Source organism: Macrotis lagotis, chromosome 6 (assembly GCF_037893015.1).
Source record: "Macrotis lagotis isolate mMagLag1 chromosome 6, bilby.v1.9.chrom.fasta, whole genome shotgun sequence".
Lineage (NCBI taxonomy): Eukaryota > Metazoa > Chordata > Mammalia > Peramelemorphia > Peramelidae > Macrotis > Macrotis lagotis.
The window spans coordinates 1,981,535-2,000,627 of record NC_133663.1 but is presented as its reverse complement, the minus strand read 5'-3'; the positions used below and the strand labels follow the sequence as shown (position 1 = coordinate 2,000,627).

Below are 19,093 nucleotides of genomic sequence, written 5' to 3'. Positions count from 1 at the left end.
TTCCTGGGGGGCCTTGGGGAGGCCTGGGGGGCAGGAGGTGTGGGGGGACAGGATGTGTGGGCATTTCAGGAGGGCGGTCACCAGCAGCAGAACTACAGAGGGGGCACATTTGGGGTTATGGGGGGAGCAGCTCGGGAACACTGAGTCAGTCTGACCAGAGCTTAATGGTTGTTTGTCCTTCACTCCCCAAGAAGACCAGGCCATCAGGGAGGTGATGTCATGACAAGCACAGGAACCGGACTGGAGTGAGGGCGGCTGTGCTGTCTCCAGCCTCACCTTCTCCTCCAGAGCCATGTGGGTCCGGTGGCCAGAGATGAATCAGGACGGCTAGAGATGGCCCTGGATGCGAGAAGTGACTTGTCCAAGGTCACACAGCTAGTAGGAGTCAAGTGTCTGAGGCCAGATTCAAACTCCGTCCTCCTGGCTCCAAGGCCAGTGCTCCGTCCACTGCACCACCCAACGTAGTTCTCTGTCAGGGGAGGGCAGGGAAGCCTGGAGGGATGCCGGGCTCATGGGGGGGCCTTGAATGCTAGACGGGGGGAGACCTGAAGCAAGACATTCCTCCTCCCGAGGCCTCAAGTTTCCTCATCCATAAAATGGGGGGCTCAGCTCTGGATCGTGGACCCCAGACATTAACCCTGCCATTAAAGGGGGCATGAGGGGGCCACAGGCTGCAGGTGCAGAATGGACAGGACTTGGGGGGAGCTAGATGTGGTGGTGGAGAGAAAGGGGGGACCAGACTGAGCCGGAGTTCGGAAGCTTGGGTCGCTGAGGAGGACGACGGAGCCTCTGTGCGCCTTCATCATTTGATGCTTTCGGACTGGGCCCGGGGTCTGCCCCCTCCCCAAAGGAGCTTTCTGGGCTTGTGATCCATGACATCACAGGTGGGAGCAGTCCCTGATGGCTGCATGAAGGCCCAGGACCAAGAGGCCGGAGGTGGGGCACCCCAGGGTCTGCCTGCGGGGAGGGGCTGCTGAGCCTTGGGGGGCAGGGAGCTGGCCCGGGGCCCTGAATCCCAAGGTGGTGGAGAAGAGCGCTAATGCCATCTACATAGTCAGTTCTTGAACCTGAAGTTAACCTTTGAAAGTGAGGCCGGAGGCCCCTCGAGGAGCAGCCTCAGAGCCGGCTTTGTTCCCAGGAAGAGGGGCGTGGTCATGGAGCCAATCTCTCTATCAGGACAAGGCTCCCCCCCAGCTGGAGGAATTCCAGGAATTTTTGGAATTGGCCAAGCATGTGAGGCCGGGAGTTCCCCCCCATGTCCTGCTTTTTATGGGGAGCCCTTGAGAAACAGTGACTAGAGGAGAAGCGCACTAGTGTCACCCCCACCCCGCACCCCTGGGATGGGTTCATTCCAACTCAAGTCCAGGGTTCGGAGAGATAATGGCCCCCTGGGGTTTTGCTGACATTATCATGCAGGTCCTCTGCAGGGCAATGGGTGTGGATTCGTCCCGGGTCATCCCCAGTCCTGTGATTAGGCATCGCCTCACTGCTCTGTGGTTCTTCAGCATGGATACTCCCTACACCAATACAGATTGCGGCCCCTCTGGCTTAGCTGATGGTTGTGAAGACTGCCGTGGCCATATGCTTCCTGGACAATATCTGTCAGTCTCCTGGATCAGTTGACCTTGGTAACATGCCCAACGTGCAACTGTCTCCCTGCTGCCCTTGAACCCTCCATCATTCAGGGTCTCTGGGGATTAGGGTGGTCCAGAGCAACACTAGGGCACTAAAGTATCACTAAAGCACTCGACAAATGCTCTCTTGTGCATTTATTTTATCACCTGGGGAGCCAAAGTAAAAGGAAAATGAGTTGGTGGGTCCATGAAAGCCTTGCCCAACTTCCCGGAGGTAATCCAGGCTCCTGCTCAATTCTGCCCATGACACACGAAGCACTGGGCTGCCCGTGGAGCCCCCATCCCCACAGAGGCCATGCAGTTCTAAACACCCACTCCTCGTGATGCCCTGCAGCCCGACTCTGGGGATCTTGAGAAGAAACAGGACCCATCTTCGAGTTCCTGTCCCATGGGGAGGGTGCCACATGTACCCAAGGAGGCCAAGACAAAACATGTAAACATAGGATGGTTCAGGATGGAGGCGTCCTGACCACGGGCTGGGTCTCAAAGGAAGCTGGAGATTCCAGCCAGGCCAAGGTGAAGAGGGAGAAGTCTGGGAGGAGTAGAGCCAGAGAGCTGCAGCAGAGGAGCCCCAACACATGTCCCTTCCCTACATGGAGAGTCCAACAGGAACGGGGTGTGTGTGCGTGTGTGTGTGTGGAGCACAAAGAAAAGAAGCTTCAGGAGAAGCCCAGGGACAGCTGCCCCTTGGCAGCAAAGGTGCCAGGGACTCCTGCCGGCCAGAGCTTTCCAAAAGTTGATGTGCCCGGCCCTGTTTTGGGACTGGGAAGTTTATTGCTGGGAAGCTGAATCAAAGAACTTTTTGTGTCATGAAGTGGAGACCTGGGGTATCTCAGCCTAAGAGATGGATACACAAGACTGGGGAAGGAGAGCTGAGTAAGAGAAACTGAGGAAGAAGAGAGACACTGATGGAGTAGAGAGCAGGGAGAAGAAGACAGCCTCTGGTCTGAGCAGAGCCCAGGCAAGACCAGCTGCCTGGACAGTCAATCTGCAGGGGACGCAGGGACACAACCTGACGGGGGAAGGCTTGGATGCTGAGAGCTGAATGGAGAACCTTTGCTGTTTGACCAGCTGCCCAGGGAAAGATTGCCTTGCTCCACTGCTTGCCTCCAATGCACCCCTATCATCCTGGGATCCCTCAAAGCCCAGAGGGCAGACCTGAATGGTTCTGGCAGATCCCAGGTTTAAAATGAGCAAGTCATATGGTGAAGGCTTTCAATGCTAAGCAGAGAAATTTGTATTTTATCCTAAAAGCAGGCAAGGTCCACTCATCAAAACTTCTTCAGTTAGAAGACTGGCAGAGCCAGACCCAGGTTTAAGAAGACATGCATTTCTCTAATCAGTAATGATTTTCCTCATCTGTAAATCAAAGTGGTCCATAGTCACATGAAAAATTGCTCTAAATCACTAATTATTAGAGAAATACAAATTAAAGCTTCTCTGAGATACCACCTCACACCTCTCAGACTGGCCAATATGACCAGAAAGGACAATGATCAATGTTAGAAGGGATGTGGGAAATCTGGGACACTAATACATTGTTGGTGGAGCTGTGAACTCATCCAACCTTTCTGGAGAGCAATTTGGAACTACACCCAAAGGGCAACAAAAATGTGGATCCCCTTTGATCCAGCAATACCACTACTGGGTCTATACCCTGAAGAGCTGGTGAAAAAGGGTAAAAACATGACTTGTACAAAAATATTCATAGTGGCGCTGTTTGTAGTGGCAAAGAATTGGACATCAAGGAAATGTCCTTCAATTGGGGAATGGCTCAGCAAACTGCAGTATATGTATGTCATGGAACACTATTGTTCTATTAGAAACAAGAAGGGATGGGAATTCAGGGAAGCCTGGAGGGATCTGCATGAACTGATGCTGAGTGAGATGAGCAGAACCAGAAAAAAACACTGTACACCCTAACAGCAACATGAAAAAGCTTTTTCCTCACAGACTACTTGATGATCAAACTTGACAGACTCGCTCATTCCATCAGTGCAACAATCAGGGACAATTTGGGGCTGTCTGTGATGGAGAATACATCTGTGTCCAGAGAAAGAACTGTGGAGTTTGAACAAAGACCAAGGACTATTAACTTTAATTTCTTAAAAAAGTGTCTTATTGGGGGATGGCTAGGTGGCATAGTGGATAAAGCACCGGCCCTGGAGTCAGGAGTACCTGGGTTCAAATCCAGTCTCAGACACTTAACAATTAACTAGCTGGGTGGCCTTGGGCAAGCCACTTAACCCCGTTTGCCTTGCAAAAAAAAAACACCCTAAAAAAAGTGTCTTATGCACTCCATAAGTTTGCTGTCTCTAATAAATTTCCTTCTTCCTCATGGATTTGTTTTTTTCTCCCAACAAATTCAATTCCAACCAATGCATATCATGGGAATAATGGAAAGATGGCCAGACTGCCTTCTGTGGGGAAGGGAGGGAAGGGGGGGTGGGGGTGGAGGAAAAGTGTAAAATTCAGAACCTTACCAGAAATCATGGGTATAAACTACTAATGAATATAATTGGAAAACAAAGACAATATTGTTTTTAAAAAAAGAAGATATTTTGGAAGGTGTGAGGAACACAGGTTAGAGAGTGAAAACAGGGGTCTGGTGAGGAGGCCACTGAGTGAACCAGGTGAGAACTATGGGAAAGGTTGGGACAGGTGAGAGAAGTGTTGAGGACACAGAATCCTTCTCTTCTCAACCCACTTCCCAGGGAAATAATTGCTATTTGCAAATATTCTTTGGCAGCTGCCATTGTGAATGGGAGACCTACCATCTTGTGATTCTAGCAAAGGCTCCTCCTAGCACTGATCACTTGATCATTGAGAGACAAAGGGGAGAAAAGGACTCAGGCTGTGGAGATTTGAAGAAATGCCGCAGGGGAGGTGAACAGAAATGGGGAAGGTAAGAGAACTTGGTTTTAAGGAGGGGGCTATGGAGCTCTAGTTTGTACAGAGGACCCTAGATTTAGAACTGGGATGGTGTGGGGAGGGGATGGCCAAAGGCAGAGCCCTGGGAGGCAGCCATGCTTTGGCCATGAAGTCCACCCCCTCCTCCTCAAGCAATCAACCAACCAACAAGAATTAAATGCCTACTGCATGCCAGACCCCCCAACTGAAGCCATGCTTGCTTCCATTCACTAGGTGTACAAATCTGCAGTCCCAGCCCTGCTGCTCCCACTTTTTCTTTCTTGTCACCTTAACCTGCTCATTTTAACCCTGATCCTAGCACAGCAGCAGCACAGGGGACATGATTCTCTCTTGTTCTCAAGACCACTATTTGCCTTTGCGGCCATAAATGACAAGGGTAGAGAAGGAAATACTTGAACTTCGTCCAAGAAGACTCCAGTGCAGATAAGACCTGACCATTGAGACTTGCAAGGATTGCAAAACTTGAGGGTTCCAGGCCCAGCTTGTGATATTGGGGTGATTCATCTCACCTTTTCACGACTCTCTGGTCACTTCTGTTAATGATCTGGGAACTTATTGTATTTTCCAACTGCTTTCACAATCCTGGGGCCCAAGGACAGGCAGATTGATTAATCCCTCACGAGGGGAGCCAGGAACAAAAGGTCAGGGGGGATGACTCTCAGGGGATGGTCTCTTCTAGACCACTTCCTGGGGAAATAGCTCTCCACCACCTTGCAACTTTGCAAGCCCTCCTCCCTTCCTCTAGTAGCCCTGGGTTAAATCCCAGACTCCCCCCCCCCCCCCCATTCCCCTTTCATTTGCTTCCATCTGGTCCTTCAGATTGCCAGATCTCTGGACTCTGGTTGGGAAGGGCAGCAAGCACTGGGCCATAAAGTTTTCTATCCAATTCAGCAATATCAAAGCCAAAGCCCCAGGCCAGGGTAGCTCAATAAAGAGACAGAAGGGCTTTGAGACAGAAGGGCTCCTTAGCCTGTCCCACCACCCAGTGGCCAGAGCAAGGGATGCAGGTCAGTTCAGTGGTTCTTGGTCTTCCATTGAGCCTAGTGTTAGCGTGTCACAGGGAATGGCATCTGAAAGAAGAAACTGAATTGGGCTTGGGGAAGGGCAGGGTAGGACTGGGCATTTGCTCTGATGATCTGTGGGATGATACCCCTATAGATATGGGAGGAGAAGGAGGGGAATGGAAAGGTCTGACTTTGCCCATCCCTGGGCAAGGGTAGCCACGTGTCAGCTACTGTAGGAAGGACACCAGACTGTAGTGTAGCAGGTCTGAGTTCAAGTCTTGACTTCACCACATCTGAGGCTATGAGAAGTCAAAGATTGGTGTCTTCATCTGGGATTGGATCACCAGGGTCTCTTCTACACTAAATCTGTGACTTATAGAGACTAGAAACGCACATAAAGGATTGGGTGGAGTTGGGTGTAAGAGCCCCAGGTAAAGGAGACCATAGAGTTGGGGATGGTGGGTGGTCTTCCAGAGACTGTCCCCCATTCCTTGGCCTAGATCTCTCTAAACTGAACCTAGGCCTGCCACAAATTGTATTTCATGGACATATCACAAGCTTGACTCATTGTGCCTCCACATGAAACTCTGGGAAATTCTCTCCAAAGACACGAATTGTGATTCATTTCCCATTAAGATCTCTCCAGGGCACCCCCCATTTCCCCTAACCTTAAGGACTCTCCATAGTTTACCCTGGAATGAGGGAAAGGGGGAGTGCCGGCTAGAAAGTCTGACAATCTGGGTTACAGAGTCAGAAAAATTAATTGAGGATTTTTTGCAAAGCTGATTTGATATTAGTAAAAGACAAGTGCCAATCCAAGGGGGGGGGGGGAAGAAAGAGGGCTTCCCTCCTAAGAGAAGCTCCTGTCCCTCCTCAGCTCCCAGAATGGGTGGGGGTTTCCACACACTGCTGAGGGGCCTGTGGCCCCACGGGAGTCACTTTACTCTCAAGTGAGACATGGCACCTTAGCCTACTTTAGGATTCCTGTGGAGATTTTCCAACTGGATTTGAGTTGGGGTGCCCTATTGCACATTCTGTAGCCCAGACACTTGTCCAGAGGTCCTTTCAAACAGAGGAGAGCTCGCTCATGGACACCAGAATTCCTCCAGTTTCCCTGCACCAGAGGACACCCTGATTCCCGGAGGATGACAGATAAGCAAGCTCAGTTCAAATAGAAAGAAGAGATGAGCTGTAATCAGGGGCTCCCCAAAGTGGGGAAGCTATCAGTAGTCACTGGAGTGAGCCTCTAAGGCCTTCCAGCCCACCAGGACCGGTGCACAGTCCCTTCCCGTTCTGCTGCCAGCTGGGCTGCTCGGTCCCTTTGCATAGAGGGCTCCCAAATCTCGGGGTGCTCCAAAAGAGGGGAAGAGGAAGTCACCCTTGACTCAGTATGTGATATGAGCCGGGCCACGGACAGGCGCCTTATTTCTACATAGGAAGGGAGGATGGTCTTTTGTCCTTTTTTTTTTTTTAAAGTTTTTGCAAGGCAAATGGGGTTAAGTGGCTTGCCCAAGGCCACACGGCTAGGTCATTACTAAGCGTCTGAGACCGAATTTGAACTCGGGTCCTCCTGACTCCAGGGTGGGTGCTTCATCCACTGGGCCACGTAGCCGCCCCGTCCTTCATTTTTGAAGACTAGGACATCAGGGAGGGGATGCTAAAGCAAGCCGTGAACTGAATTGGAGTGAGGGGAGTGGTGCTAAGCCCCCAGCCTCATTTTCTACTGCAGAGTCCTCTGGGCCCAGCGGCCAGATGGGAATCAGGCTGAAAAGGAATGCTGGAATGAGAGGACCAGCGGCGGGCACGAAGTCTGGGAGCGATGGGCACAGAGCGGCGGGCACGGAGCCCGGGGGCGGCGGGCACGGAGTCCGGGAGCGGCGGGCACGGAGCCGGGGGCGGCGGGCACGAAGTCTGGGAGCGATGGGCACAGAGCGGCGGGCACGGAGCCCGGGGCCCCCGGACTACTTGTCACCCTTCTGGGGGGCTCAACCCGCGAGGCTCTGCGGGCAAGCAGCACCGGGCCACCCCGCGCCCGCTGCCACGAGGCCCCTCGCCCCCCGCCACGGCGGGGCGTCCCGGGGAGGGGCGCGGGCCGGGGGGCGCCCCGGGGGGCCCCTCCCCGCGCCCCCCGCATCCTCCCGGGCCCCCACGGGCCCGCCCGGGCCTCCCCGCCTCTGGGTGTCGGAGCGCGCGGCCGCGGCTGCATTTGAACTCGGGTCTCCCCGGCTCCAGGCCCCCAGCCCCCGGTCTGCCGGTGCCCCCCGGGCTGCCGCCGGGCCCGCCCACTCCCCGGCCTGGCTCTGGGCTGACTCAGTTTCCCCGTCTGTGACCCCCCGAGGCGTCCCGGAACCTTCGTTCCTGGGACACGTTTCCTGAGGGCCGGGACCGAGGCGCAGGGCCTGCCGGGAGGAAGGGCGCGCTGCGCCCCGCACACCCCCGGAGTGCGGAACCGGAAGGACCCGCCCCAGCCCTTACTTCCGGCTCTCCCGACGTCCTGCGGCGTTCGTGCGGAACGTGACGGGGCGTGGTGGGCGGAGACCCCGGGGCAGCCCCGCCCCCGCTTCTCCCGGCGGGGCCGCCCGCGCCTGCGCGGCCCGTGTGCCCGGCTGGAGCGGGCCCGGGGCCCGCGGGCACACGGGCACAGCCCCCTCTGCCCCCTGGATGGCAGTGGGGGCTGGCGAAGAAGGGAAGCAGGGGCCTCAGGTGAGCCGGAGGAGAGGGGCGAGGAGCCCGCCCCGGCTCGGCCCCCGGCCCACCAGAGCCCCCGGCCCCACGCGTGTCGGAGGCGGGCCCGGCCCCGGCCCTGCTTTCCCGGGCTACCAGGCCTGGCCCGGGGCTGCTCTCCTACCTCCCTCCGCCCCTAGAGAGGGAGCAGAGGGCCGCGAGCCTGCCTCGGGCCACGCACAGAGCCTGCACAGGGGGCTTCATCCTTCCCAGCCCCGCTGGCTGCCCACGGGCCCCCAGGAGCCTTCTCCGAGCTACCTGGCTTCCTCTTCGGAGGGTGTGGACAGGTATGCGAACAGGTGCGGGCCTTGGTTAGCGGAGCATGCCCTGCCAGGGCCCACTCTCGTGACCGGCCGGAGCGGCTGCCCCTTTGTGTTCTCCGGGTGCGGGCGTCTCCAGCCCTGGCACCAGAGCTCCCCAAAGGGCCGGTGTCTCCTGCCCCGGCCGGTCTCCCATCGTGGCCCCGGGGCTGTCCAGCCTTGTTTCGTGGGTTCAGCAGCGACCACTTAAAAGTTTTAGTAGGACTATTTAGCACCCCAAATCAAGTGGCACCTGCATAGAGGCAACCTGAGTGCTGAAGAGACAGTCTCTGCCCCTGGCATCACATCTCAGTGGGTCTGCAGAGTGGGGCCCTGGGCATGGGGAGGCTTGGCTGGCTGAAGGGGCCAGAAATTCGACCCCAAGAAATGCCCTTGAGGGCCTGAAATGGGGCCCTTTACAATTTGGCCCAATTTAATGCAAGAACCAACTACCCAGTCACCCCTGGCCCCAAAATGAGACCTAATTGGCAGCGCTGCCCCAACCCCAGGAAAGATCCTACAACACAACCCCAAATATCCCCACAGCTAGCCGATTCTGTTCCTCTCCTGATACTCCATCTGAATGTTTAGGTTCAGAATGGGCGTCTCCAAGGTCAGCTCAGTGGTTACCTTGTCCTGGAGACACTGGGCCAAATGGCACTGAGCGGAAAGGCTGGGAAGCAATAGGCCATAAATTCTCTACTTGTCAAGACTTGGAAAGTCTTGCAGAGGACCAAGCCCTGCCCTCAGCGGGTCTTCCCAAATTTCCCAACCTTTCCTCAAGAACAGCCAGGGGTGTTGTCCACCGTCCCTGCTAATCCCCTCGGCTCAGGGGAGTGTCCCCGCTGCCACATCGGGCCCCTGAGGCGGGGATGGCTTCCTTTGTAGTTGGCCTAGGGCACTGCCATTTGTTGAGGGCATTGTCCTGCAATCTGGTCTTTGGACTAGGAGAAAAGATGAGGGAGGAGGAAGGCTGGGTGGGTAGAGGACCATCCCACATCCGCCAGGTCCTTGGTGGGGGAGGGGAGGGACTAGCATTTGCTTCCCTCATTCTAGTCACATCCAGGTCTGATAAGCCGCCAGAAGCTCTGGGAGAGCATCCCTGCCTACATATTGGGTGGGCCTGAGGAGTCGTGATCTCACCCAAATCCCCACCTTACCTGGATGGACTTTCTGGGACCCTCCTCCCCCCACACCCAGCTGTAGGAACCCAAGGTGATTCTCCCTCTCCCACATCCGAAGTCCCAGCACCACTCGGGGTTGGCTGGGAAGCTCCATTGCCACTTGGATTATAAATTAAACATTCATTTGTCAAGGTATTGGAGGCTGTCGACCGCACACTGCGGGGGCTCAAGCACAGATGGAGATGAGGCACAGGCTCCGGGGCTGGATGAGGCCAGCGGGACAGGATTTCGGCCCATGCTTTGCTGTAAACAATGTCCCCAAAGCTCCCTGGCCAGCCAGCGGCTGCTCCTCCCCTCCCACACGTCCCTCTTCTTGTCCTTTGGGGGAGGCTGCTTCACAACCTTTGGTTCTTGGTGGCAGTCCATGGGGGTGGGCGCATGATCCCAGCATGAGAGGTGACAGCAGCAGTGCAAGGACCCCTGCGGGGGCCACGGGGGGCTCAGGAGGCAGGCTGGTCCTCTTGCAGGTCAGGCACATCTTTGTTACAGTCTTCTTTCCTACGTTATGGGAAGGGAGCCTATCAGCACAAGGACTGCCCCTGGGAAATCTGGGCTACTCTTCCCCTCAAAAACGAGGCAAACCACCCCCAGGGCACTATTCCTGCCTGACTTACTCATATGTTATAACTGATACCCCCAGGCCCTGAGGGCAGCACCTCTGGATGATGTTGCCAGACAGAAGACTTCACGGTGGGTCACCACCTGGACCAAGGCTCTGACTTATCCAGTGTGTGCCCTGGGGGGAGGCAAAGAGCCCACTTTGGGCCTGATGTGAAGAGGGGCTGCCTGGGGGTGGGGGGTGAGGGATAGGACTCCCCCCAGAGAGGAGATAATTGGAGATGCTACTCTGGTCTCTCCAGGAGACATGCCCTTGGCTTCCCCAGCTCATCCTACCCTGGCATGAATACCAAGTCTTGTCCCACAAGTGAAATAGCACCTCAGCTGGGGCCGGACCCCAGAAGGGACAGACTAATTCTGGGCCGACAGTCAGGGCCAGGGCTTTTTTTTTTCTGGGAGGTGTTCATAGCTGAGGCTTTGAGAGTGTAGGCAATTCTGGTAATCTAGTAAGATTCTGGCAAGATCTGGTAAGATCACTCCTCATCAGCCCTGGGAGTTACAGAGTCCTTACCCTCTCCCTCTCCCCTCACCCCTCGAGCCATGAATACATAGAAAGCTCTAGCAGAGAGTACCGACCAGGGAATAAGCTGCTTGACTTAAAAAGAGTCAATGAAAGCCAGTGACAGTTTATCTGAAGGGGCTTCAGGAGCCCAGACATTGGCAATGGGGCAAACAAGGACTTGCAGTGATTGAGAGGGAGCCAAGGGCCTCAGGAAGGGAGCTAGGGGCAGTGGGAAGGTGACAGAGCCAATAGGGAGGAAGTCAGGAGTAATGAGGAGGGAGCCAAGGGCAACAGGGAGAGAGCTAGGGGAGGTGAGGAAGGCTTGCCATTCCCTCTTCTTCCTCCTGCTTCCCTTTACCAAGTGGATCCTATCAGGGCACTGATTGCTGCACATTGTACCCCCATCCCTACTCTGTTTCTGCCCGTAATCCAAAATGTTGCCTTCATGAAGCAATGTCAGGTGCAGGAGCATGGAGAGCTGAGAGGGAGGTGACGGCGAAATGACCTCTGCCTGTCCCCTCAGACCGGGGAAAGCCCTTAGTGGCATTCAGGCAGGGTCCTGGAGAGGACCCCAAAGGAAGTGTCTGGAGGAGATGTAAGGGCTGAGTTGTCAGTGGCCTCAACCACTCTTGGCTAAAGACCAAGACCCAGCAGCCCCTGGATTGATTCACCCTGTACATTTATGGGCATCTAGTCAAAGGTTGAACATGGGAAAGGATCTCTTTCTTTTTCTAGCCACAAAGAGATTGTCTCAGGACTGTCTCCAGCATCATTGCCTCTGAGACAATTGTCCCTGCCCCTGTCGATTTTCAGAGTAAATTGTGCTTAGGCAGCCAGACCAGGGGAACCCAGACTGATGAGAGCAAATTCACAGGGACCACCGGCCACTCTGGGACTTCTTAAGCAAATTCCTCCTGATTCCATGACTAAAGCAAAGTGCCAAGATGCCTTTGGAAGCTTCTGCTGGCTTCCAGGGGTAGGGGGGGCATTTTTTTGTTTTTGGCAAGGCAATGAGGTTAAGTGACTTGCCCAAGGTCACACAGCTACGTAAGTATTGAGTGTCTGAAACCAGACTTGAATTCAGCTCTTCCTGATTCCAGGACTGATCCTTTATCTGCTGCACCACTTAACTGTCCCCTTGGTGCGCACCCTGGCTTCACTCCTTGTGCTCTGGCTTTGAAAACAAATGAATGTCTTAAAGAATGACTCAAAGGGGCAGGTGGTCCCTGTGCATTTGATCTTTAGTCAAGGGATATCAGTAGTTATCAGATGGGTCATAGGAGCTTGCCTCTTTGAGAAGCAGCTGGGAGATCCAAGAATGATGTGGGTGGGGGTGAGAAGGAGGTGGGCATGTTCAAGCAGGGGCACTCTTGGTCTCAGAACCTGCTGGAGCTGGGTTGAGGTGGGGGAGGGAGGGGCCCCATTCAGAGCTCTGGTATTCCCAGCTTCCTTCTAAGCAGTGAACTAAGTCAGCAGGAGGTCGCCAGACGGAGGGGCTTCTGCCTTCCTATCCCATGCAGATCCTCAACTGCAAAGGGGTCACCCACCCTGTGCCTTCAGACCTCCTGAGACAGGAAGCTCACTGCCTCCCAAGGCAGCTCTCATGGGACAAAGCTCTTCCTTAAGGCAAGCCTCGGTGGACCCCTCGCACCTTCCTGCCATTGCTCCTGGCTGTGCCTCACTCACCTGACAGCCTTCACACCCCCGACTCCTCTCCTCCCTAGTCCCTTCAGCTGAGCCCCACACAGCCTGGATTCCAGGTCCTTTATCCTGCTTGCCCTCCTCTAGTCAGAGTCCAGCTCATTAAGGTCCTTCACAGACCCAGCACTGAACTCACTGCTGGAGATGAGGCCTGATGAAGGCAGAGGAAAGACCTGTGGCCCCTTCCCCCAGTGTGAACTAGAGTCTTAGATATCCCATATGAGGAGACTTTGCAACAGCCCCAGGGTCTCTGACTTCATGGAGCAAGCCCCTTCCCCAACCCAAGACTTACTTTAATACGTTTCTTGACGGAGACCTATCCTCCGATTTGAGGTGAGTTTCGAAAGGATTCCCAAAGGAGCGTTTCCTTAGCATGGCTTTCACCAGGATCTGGAGAGGACGAATACATGGTGTTGGATGTTGGCTGACAGAGGCAGCTCTCAGTTGTAGAGGGTGATGTGTGCGCTGGGCTGCCCCTCAGGGACCGGGCACCCTTAACTGTGTGTGGGCTGACATCCTACTTCAGACACAGTTCAATTTGACCCACCTTGAACATCCATTTCTAATAATAACAGTAGAGAGCAATCATCTGTTCGTGACCCCAAGGAGAGGACTGATCCTGAGCCACAGACTCAGACTGGCAGGGGCCCCATGAAGGCCAAGATGGGGAGCCAGAAGCCCTGGAGGTGGAGGGATTTGCCCAAGATCCCCCCACAGTGAGTGGGGGACCCAGGACCAATCCCAGGTCCCTCAGCTCCAAGTGCAGGGACTGTGTCCACATGCTGCACTTTCCCTTTGGTCCTTCAACCTTTTTTATCTCTTCCGAACCAGTTATACCAATAACAAGGACAGCTCAGGCTCCCTTCCTCCATGCTTGAGAGGCACCTAGGAATACGAAATCGAGTGCTGCTCTGGGGTCACGGAGCTGTGGGTTTTTCTCAGGAAGATGTCAAACCTGACTCATTCAAACCCTACCAATTAAGAATTACCTTTTTTTTAGGTTTTTTTTTTGCAAGGCAATGGGGTTAAGTGACTTGCTCAAGGCCACACAGCTAGGTCATTATTAAATGTCTGAGGTCAAATTTGAACTCAGGGACTCAACTCCAGGGCCAGTGCTCTATCCACTGTGCCACCTAACCATTCCAAGAATTACCTTTTGCTGGGCTAGGCTGACTAGGGCTCCCAGCTTGTGTGACCTCTGTGTAAAAAAGGTTTGCTGAACAAATCAGTAATGAAATCTTGATATCAAGTGGGTTTGTCTGCCCTTCCCAAGAACTCCTTCCCAACTCCTTGGCATCGCCCACGGTGATCACAGCAGAACATGCCATGGTGAGATTACTTCAACTGAGCCTCCCCTGCTCTTCAAGGAGAGATTGGCCACACCACTGCCAGCCTCTCCATCAGGGAAGCTGTTTCCTACATGCAGCTTGGTCTACACCTCCTACCCATGAGAGTTGGCTCCCGCCCCGTTAGGTTGAAGCAGCGAGGGCAGCCTGGGCAAGCTCCCCCTAGACAGCCCTGAGAGGGCACCCTGACCCTCCCGGTCTGCAGGAGGCTGAAGGGGCTGCTCTGGCCGGCGTCGGGGAGCAGCACCGCGGACAGCTCCCCGCCCTTACCACAGTGGGCAGCCGAGGGATCAGCTTGACCGAGTTCTTCACCTCCTCCTCTGTCACCTCCACAATACTGCAGTGCTCCTCCTCCGTGGGGAGAGGCTGCGTTCCGTTCTTGGTCACCCAGGGGTGTAGCTGCATGAGGAAAAGAGGAGACGAAGAATGGAGGGGCCTTGTCAGCACCTCAGACCCCGGCATCCAGACTCCACGCCCTCAGGGATCTCCCTCCAATGCTGCCCTGGCCCACCTTCTCTTGTCCTTCAAGGGAACCTCACCCAGGATGCCTAATCCCCCCCAACCTCTCACTGCTGGCCCTCGGGGCAGGCTAGGTCACATCCCATCCTCCTGGGACCCACATGCAAAATCAAGCTGGTCTCTCCCTCTCTCCATTTATGGGCTGTGGTCTCAACTGCTTGGTCTCTTTCTTTCCTCTTTTTTGGTCCTTATTTTAATGAATTTGTCCCATTCCTACAAGTCCCCAGTTGCATTCTCATCCTCGGCTCTGACAGACTCCATTTTTCTGAGATCCAGGTCGTCTGACAGAAACCCCTGGAGTCCCTTCCAAGGTGCCTCCTGCACCTTATCCTCCCCTCCAGGAAAAGGAGGAGAAACACCCTGACTCTCCACCAAGGCAAGTCATCACCACTGCCCCTCACCTCTCCTGTCCTTTCCTTCTGCCTGCAAACGTGCAGGAGAGGAAACCTAAAAGAGACCCACTTTAACGCTTCTATACTGTCTAGCTGCTGATTTCTCCCTCTCCTCTCCTCCCCTTCGCCTCCAGTGCCTCTGCTTCTTGCTGACCCACGTTCCCACCCTCTCGCCATCTGGTTCCCATTCCCAGCACAGAGCAGGGTCTGCTCTCCCCAAACCACTGATTTTTCAATGGGGTCTTACATCACTGGCCATTTCCTGCCCCCTGACTGAGCTCCTAGCCCATGGCTTCAGAGACTCCCCACCCTCTGGTTCTCCTGAAACCTCCCCAATGGCACCTTCCTTTACTGGCTCTCTGTCACCCTCTCTAAACATTCAGTGTTCTGGGTGGCAGCTGGGAGGAGGGACGGGGTGGGGGTGGTGGTACAAAGCTCAGCTAAGATCTTCTCTACCTCATGGAGCTCACGACTGTCTACAAGGGTTGAAGGCACAGACATAACCAGAGGAGACTCTTGTAGGAAGTGTGACATGAGGGGATGATGTGAAGTAGGTGCAGTGACAGAGCACAGTCAGGGGCAGGCAGGAGGGGATGGGGAAGGAAAGAAGGCAGAGATGGGTCTTGGCCAACAGGATCCCCTCCTCTGAAAGCCAGAAATTAGGAGTGGGTAGAGGCATAGAAAGAGGCAGTATGTGAGTCAGCCTCAGTCTCATGACAGCAGAAGCCTCGATGCCTTGCAAAAGGGATAGGTGGGCATGTGAGGGTCAGAAAGGAGGTGGCACTAGGAGGGGGTGACAGGGAGGCCATCGGAGGCTGCTGATACAGAGGAGTGAGGCAAGAAGCATGGGGAGCTGCCTCCCATTGCCATCATCTCCCACTGTTCCTGTGCTCTATGAGGGCCCAGGCTCAGAGAACTCACCTTGATTTCGGGGATCACAATCCTTGTCTGGGGGTTCTTGTCCAACATCCGGAGGATCAGATCCTTCAGTGACTCACTGATCAGGGGTCTGTGAAGAAAGGAAAGGGCATGGCAGGAAGAACAGCCCCAAGCTAGACCAGTGAGAGCATCTCTGCCTGGGGGGCTGAAGGGAGCCCTGGCCCCTGTCCAGGCTGGCAACCATTGCCTTGGAATTCCCAATGCCAGGCTCTGGCACACTGGGCAGGGCACTCTGGGGTGGTCATGGAACAGGATCCTAGGCTTCTCCTTCCAACTGTCCACTTATATAGTGTCCGTTGCCATCAACCCTGGGAGAACCCTTGCCAGCTCTTAGCCTCAGTTTCCTCTCCTAAGTAGTGGGGTCATGGAGAGGGGAGGGAGGGAATAAACATTTGCCGTGTCTGCTATGTGCTATGATAGGTAGCCGACCAGCATTTTACAATGATCATCTCATTTGATCCTCACAACAACCTCAGTAAGGACTGCTATGACCCCCATTTTATAATAGAGGAAACTGAGACAAAGAGCTTCAGTGACTTGTCCAGGGTCAACTAGCTAGGAAGTAGCTCAGGCTGAATTTGAACTTAGATCTTCCAGTCTCCGGGCCCAGTGCTCTCTGCACCTTCGTGCCTCCCAGTGGCCTCAGTGGAGTCAACGGGAGCTTTGGGAGCTTTCACTGAAGCCCTGTGGGGTCTCTGTCCAGTTGAAACACCGAGAGCTTTGGGAGTTTTTGCTGAAGCTGCTTCGGGTCTTTGGACAGAGGGGAGTCACCTGGCTTCTTTGTTTTCTTTTGGCCCCTGGGGACCCCAAGGTCATCTTCTTACACACCCTTCAATCACTGAAGAGTTCTGGGGGCAGATCAGATCTGAAGGTGCTCAAGAGACCCACTGAGACCCCTGTGGTGCTATCCCACTGACCTGGGGCCCCACATACTGCTCAGTGACTTTGAAGGCCCTTCCCAGAAGACCCGGGGCCCACATCTCAGAGCTAGCCCAGACAGACCTCAAAGGTCAAGGGAGCTCCTCAGGAGCATCCAGACCAGGGGTCATCCAATTTCTGGCTGATGGATCCGCTTGGGAGTCTTGGAGGGGCAGGCCGGAGGCCACAGACAGAAAACAAGGCCCCCAAAGCCAGCGGGGCCGGTTCTTGGGTGGCCCTTGCTTGCTGGTTTGCTGGCTGCTGTCCTAATTTGCAGTTTGGTCAGAAGATGCCAGGCCGGTCTAGGGCATCTGGTGCCTGCTAACGTTGGCTGATTGAACAAATGAACAAGTGCTTCTTTTGGAGGCATCACCAGAAACCTGGGAAATTGGCCTGCTGGTGAGCTCAGTGGGGTCATCTGCTCCCCACCGGGAGGCTGGAGTCACCCCTCATCCAAGCAGAGAGGGAGGGCCACAGGCTTGATCTGGCTTCTGCCAGTTATCTCTTCAGGGTGGGACCAGATGCCAGATAGAGCCCCCCTTCAGAAGGGGGATTTCTCCTCTGGTGTCCATGGGTGTCCTCTCCTACAACCCCACCGGAGGCAGAGCTGGGCTCTGTTCTTCAGTCCCAGCTTCCTCAGAATTGTCCTTGAGGCCTCGGCCAGACAGGAGCTCTGTTCTTTAACAGACTGACTCCCCCTCCCACCCCATCCATACCCTCCCGTCCTTCCCTGAGCAGGAGGTTGAAATTCTGATCTTGGAATGAGAACTGGGTGGGGGGAGGCTTCCTCACTCCTCCTCCACCCAGGGCAGAACCATTTCCAACTCTAAAGGCAGGACGGAGGCCCCCACCTTTTCAGGGACTATTGGGTCCCTCATTAAGAGACCCTAGGTCTAGTCCGAAAGACCCCCAGGGTCTTTGATTGTAGTCTACCCAGGACCTGACCTTTGGGTCAGTGTAACATATATCCACACGAAGACCCGGGGCCTTCACAGTCTGGTGTAAGGATGCAACCCTCCAAGCCTCCAGTGACAACTGCCATACACCAGACCACTGGAGAAGGACCGGGGTGGGGTGCAGTGCGGGGGGATATTTTGCTCCTCAGGGAGGACAGGTGATCCGGACGGGTGGGGGCCTTCCTGGAGAAGGTGGCGCTTGGGCTAGCTGCTAGTGGGCAGGGAAGAGCTGGGCAGGTGCAGACAACAGGGGCAGGATGCTCTAGGCAGAGCGACAGAGATGTGACACTCCCTGCCCCGAGCCGGAGGCTGGGGTGCACTCAGAGAGGGGCCAGGGAGGAGCCAGACTGGGGAGGGCTCCAAGGCCAGATTCGGTTTTTCTACTCTGTTCCATAGGTAATAGCCCGGGTTGGGGGGAGAACCTTGAAGGCAGAGGGATCCTTCAATCAGAACTTCCTGGTAAAAATAATTCAGAGCCTGCGCCCTGGGATGGGGGTGGGGGGCTGTCATGAACAAGCAGCAGATATGACCCGACGCTGGGACTGAGGGGCCTGCCTCACCAGGAAGCCCCAGGAAGATGTACCTCTGCCCCCCGCCCCCTGCCAGGCCAGGTCTGGAGACTGACTCTGCTCTGTTGACCTCGGAGCCCCAAAGATCACAGGACTAGAGTTGGGAGGGACCAGGCCCTCATTTTACAGATGAGGAAACTGAGGCCCCTGGAGATGATCTGTTGAACATCCTACAGCCGCAGTACATGGCAGAATTGGAACCCAGGTCTCCTGATCCAAGGTGCTTGCTTTCCACTTGCCCAGTGTCATAGAATCCAACCTTTGGTCCCACTTTGGGGAGCCCTGGGGGGCCATCTCTGCCTAGGGGTGCTTCATGGTCTCTTGGGCAGTGAGCCCATGTCAGAAACGAGAGATGGAGAGCAGGAGAAGGGGAGGTGGGAGGCGAGACAAAGACCAGAGGGCCCTTCTAGGGTGGGACCTCAAGCCTGCCCGTCCTGCCGGCCCAGGCTGGCAGCCACTGCACAGCCTGGGCAACCACCATTCCCAGGCCTCTGCCTACTCAGGAGAGCTTACTTACTGCTCGGGGAAGCTCACATCCTCATTCCTGATCTTCTGGTGGAGGGCCAGGATGGAGTCATCGATGAAAGGGCACTGGAAGGCAGAGCGGGGCTTTAGGAGAGGTCGTCCGGAGACGGGGGAGGCTGAGGAAGGGGCCCCCATAGAACGATGACACCCTGGAGAGGGGACTGAGGGCGAGGGAGGAGCCACCAAGCTGCTGAGGGGGGTCGGGGGAAGCCAGGCAGCTGGGACGTAGGGCAGGACCGAGGGGATGGGCATGGAAATGGCCAAGTCAGGGAAACAGGGGTGAAAGACCCTCTCAAGGGGTGAAAAGGAAGGAAAGAGGGAGAGAGGAGGGG

The 19,093-nt window shown here is 55.3% G+C and overlaps 1 protein-coding gene across 7 annotated transcripts in view; it reads right to left on the bottom strand.

The window, feature by feature from the left end:
- Nucleotides 1–8,710: 8,710 nt before the first annotated feature.
- CAMKK1 (calcium/calmodulin dependent protein kinase kinase 1) overlaps nucleotides 8,711–19,093 on the bottom strand; it is a 67,902-nt gene continuing 57,519 nt past the window's right edge. For all 7 annotated transcript variants that reach the window (XM_074190558.1, XM_074190561.1, XM_074190560.1 and 4 more), the window contains 5 exons: nucleotides 18,754–18,827; nucleotides 15,776–15,863; nucleotides 14,214–14,342; nucleotides 12,890–12,987; nucleotides 8,711–10,274 (listed from right to left, as the gene is read on the bottom strand). In XM_074190558.1, coding sequence (XP_074046659.1) covers nucleotides 10,217–10,274; nucleotides 12,890–12,987; nucleotides 14,214–14,342; nucleotides 15,776–15,863; nucleotides 18,754–18,827 — 447 coding nt within the window. In that variant the 3' untranslated portion in view covers nucleotides 8,711–10,216. The remainder of the gene's footprint in view (nucleotides 10,275–12,889; nucleotides 12,988–14,213; nucleotides 14,343–15,775; nucleotides 15,864–18,753; nucleotides 18,828–19,093) is intronic.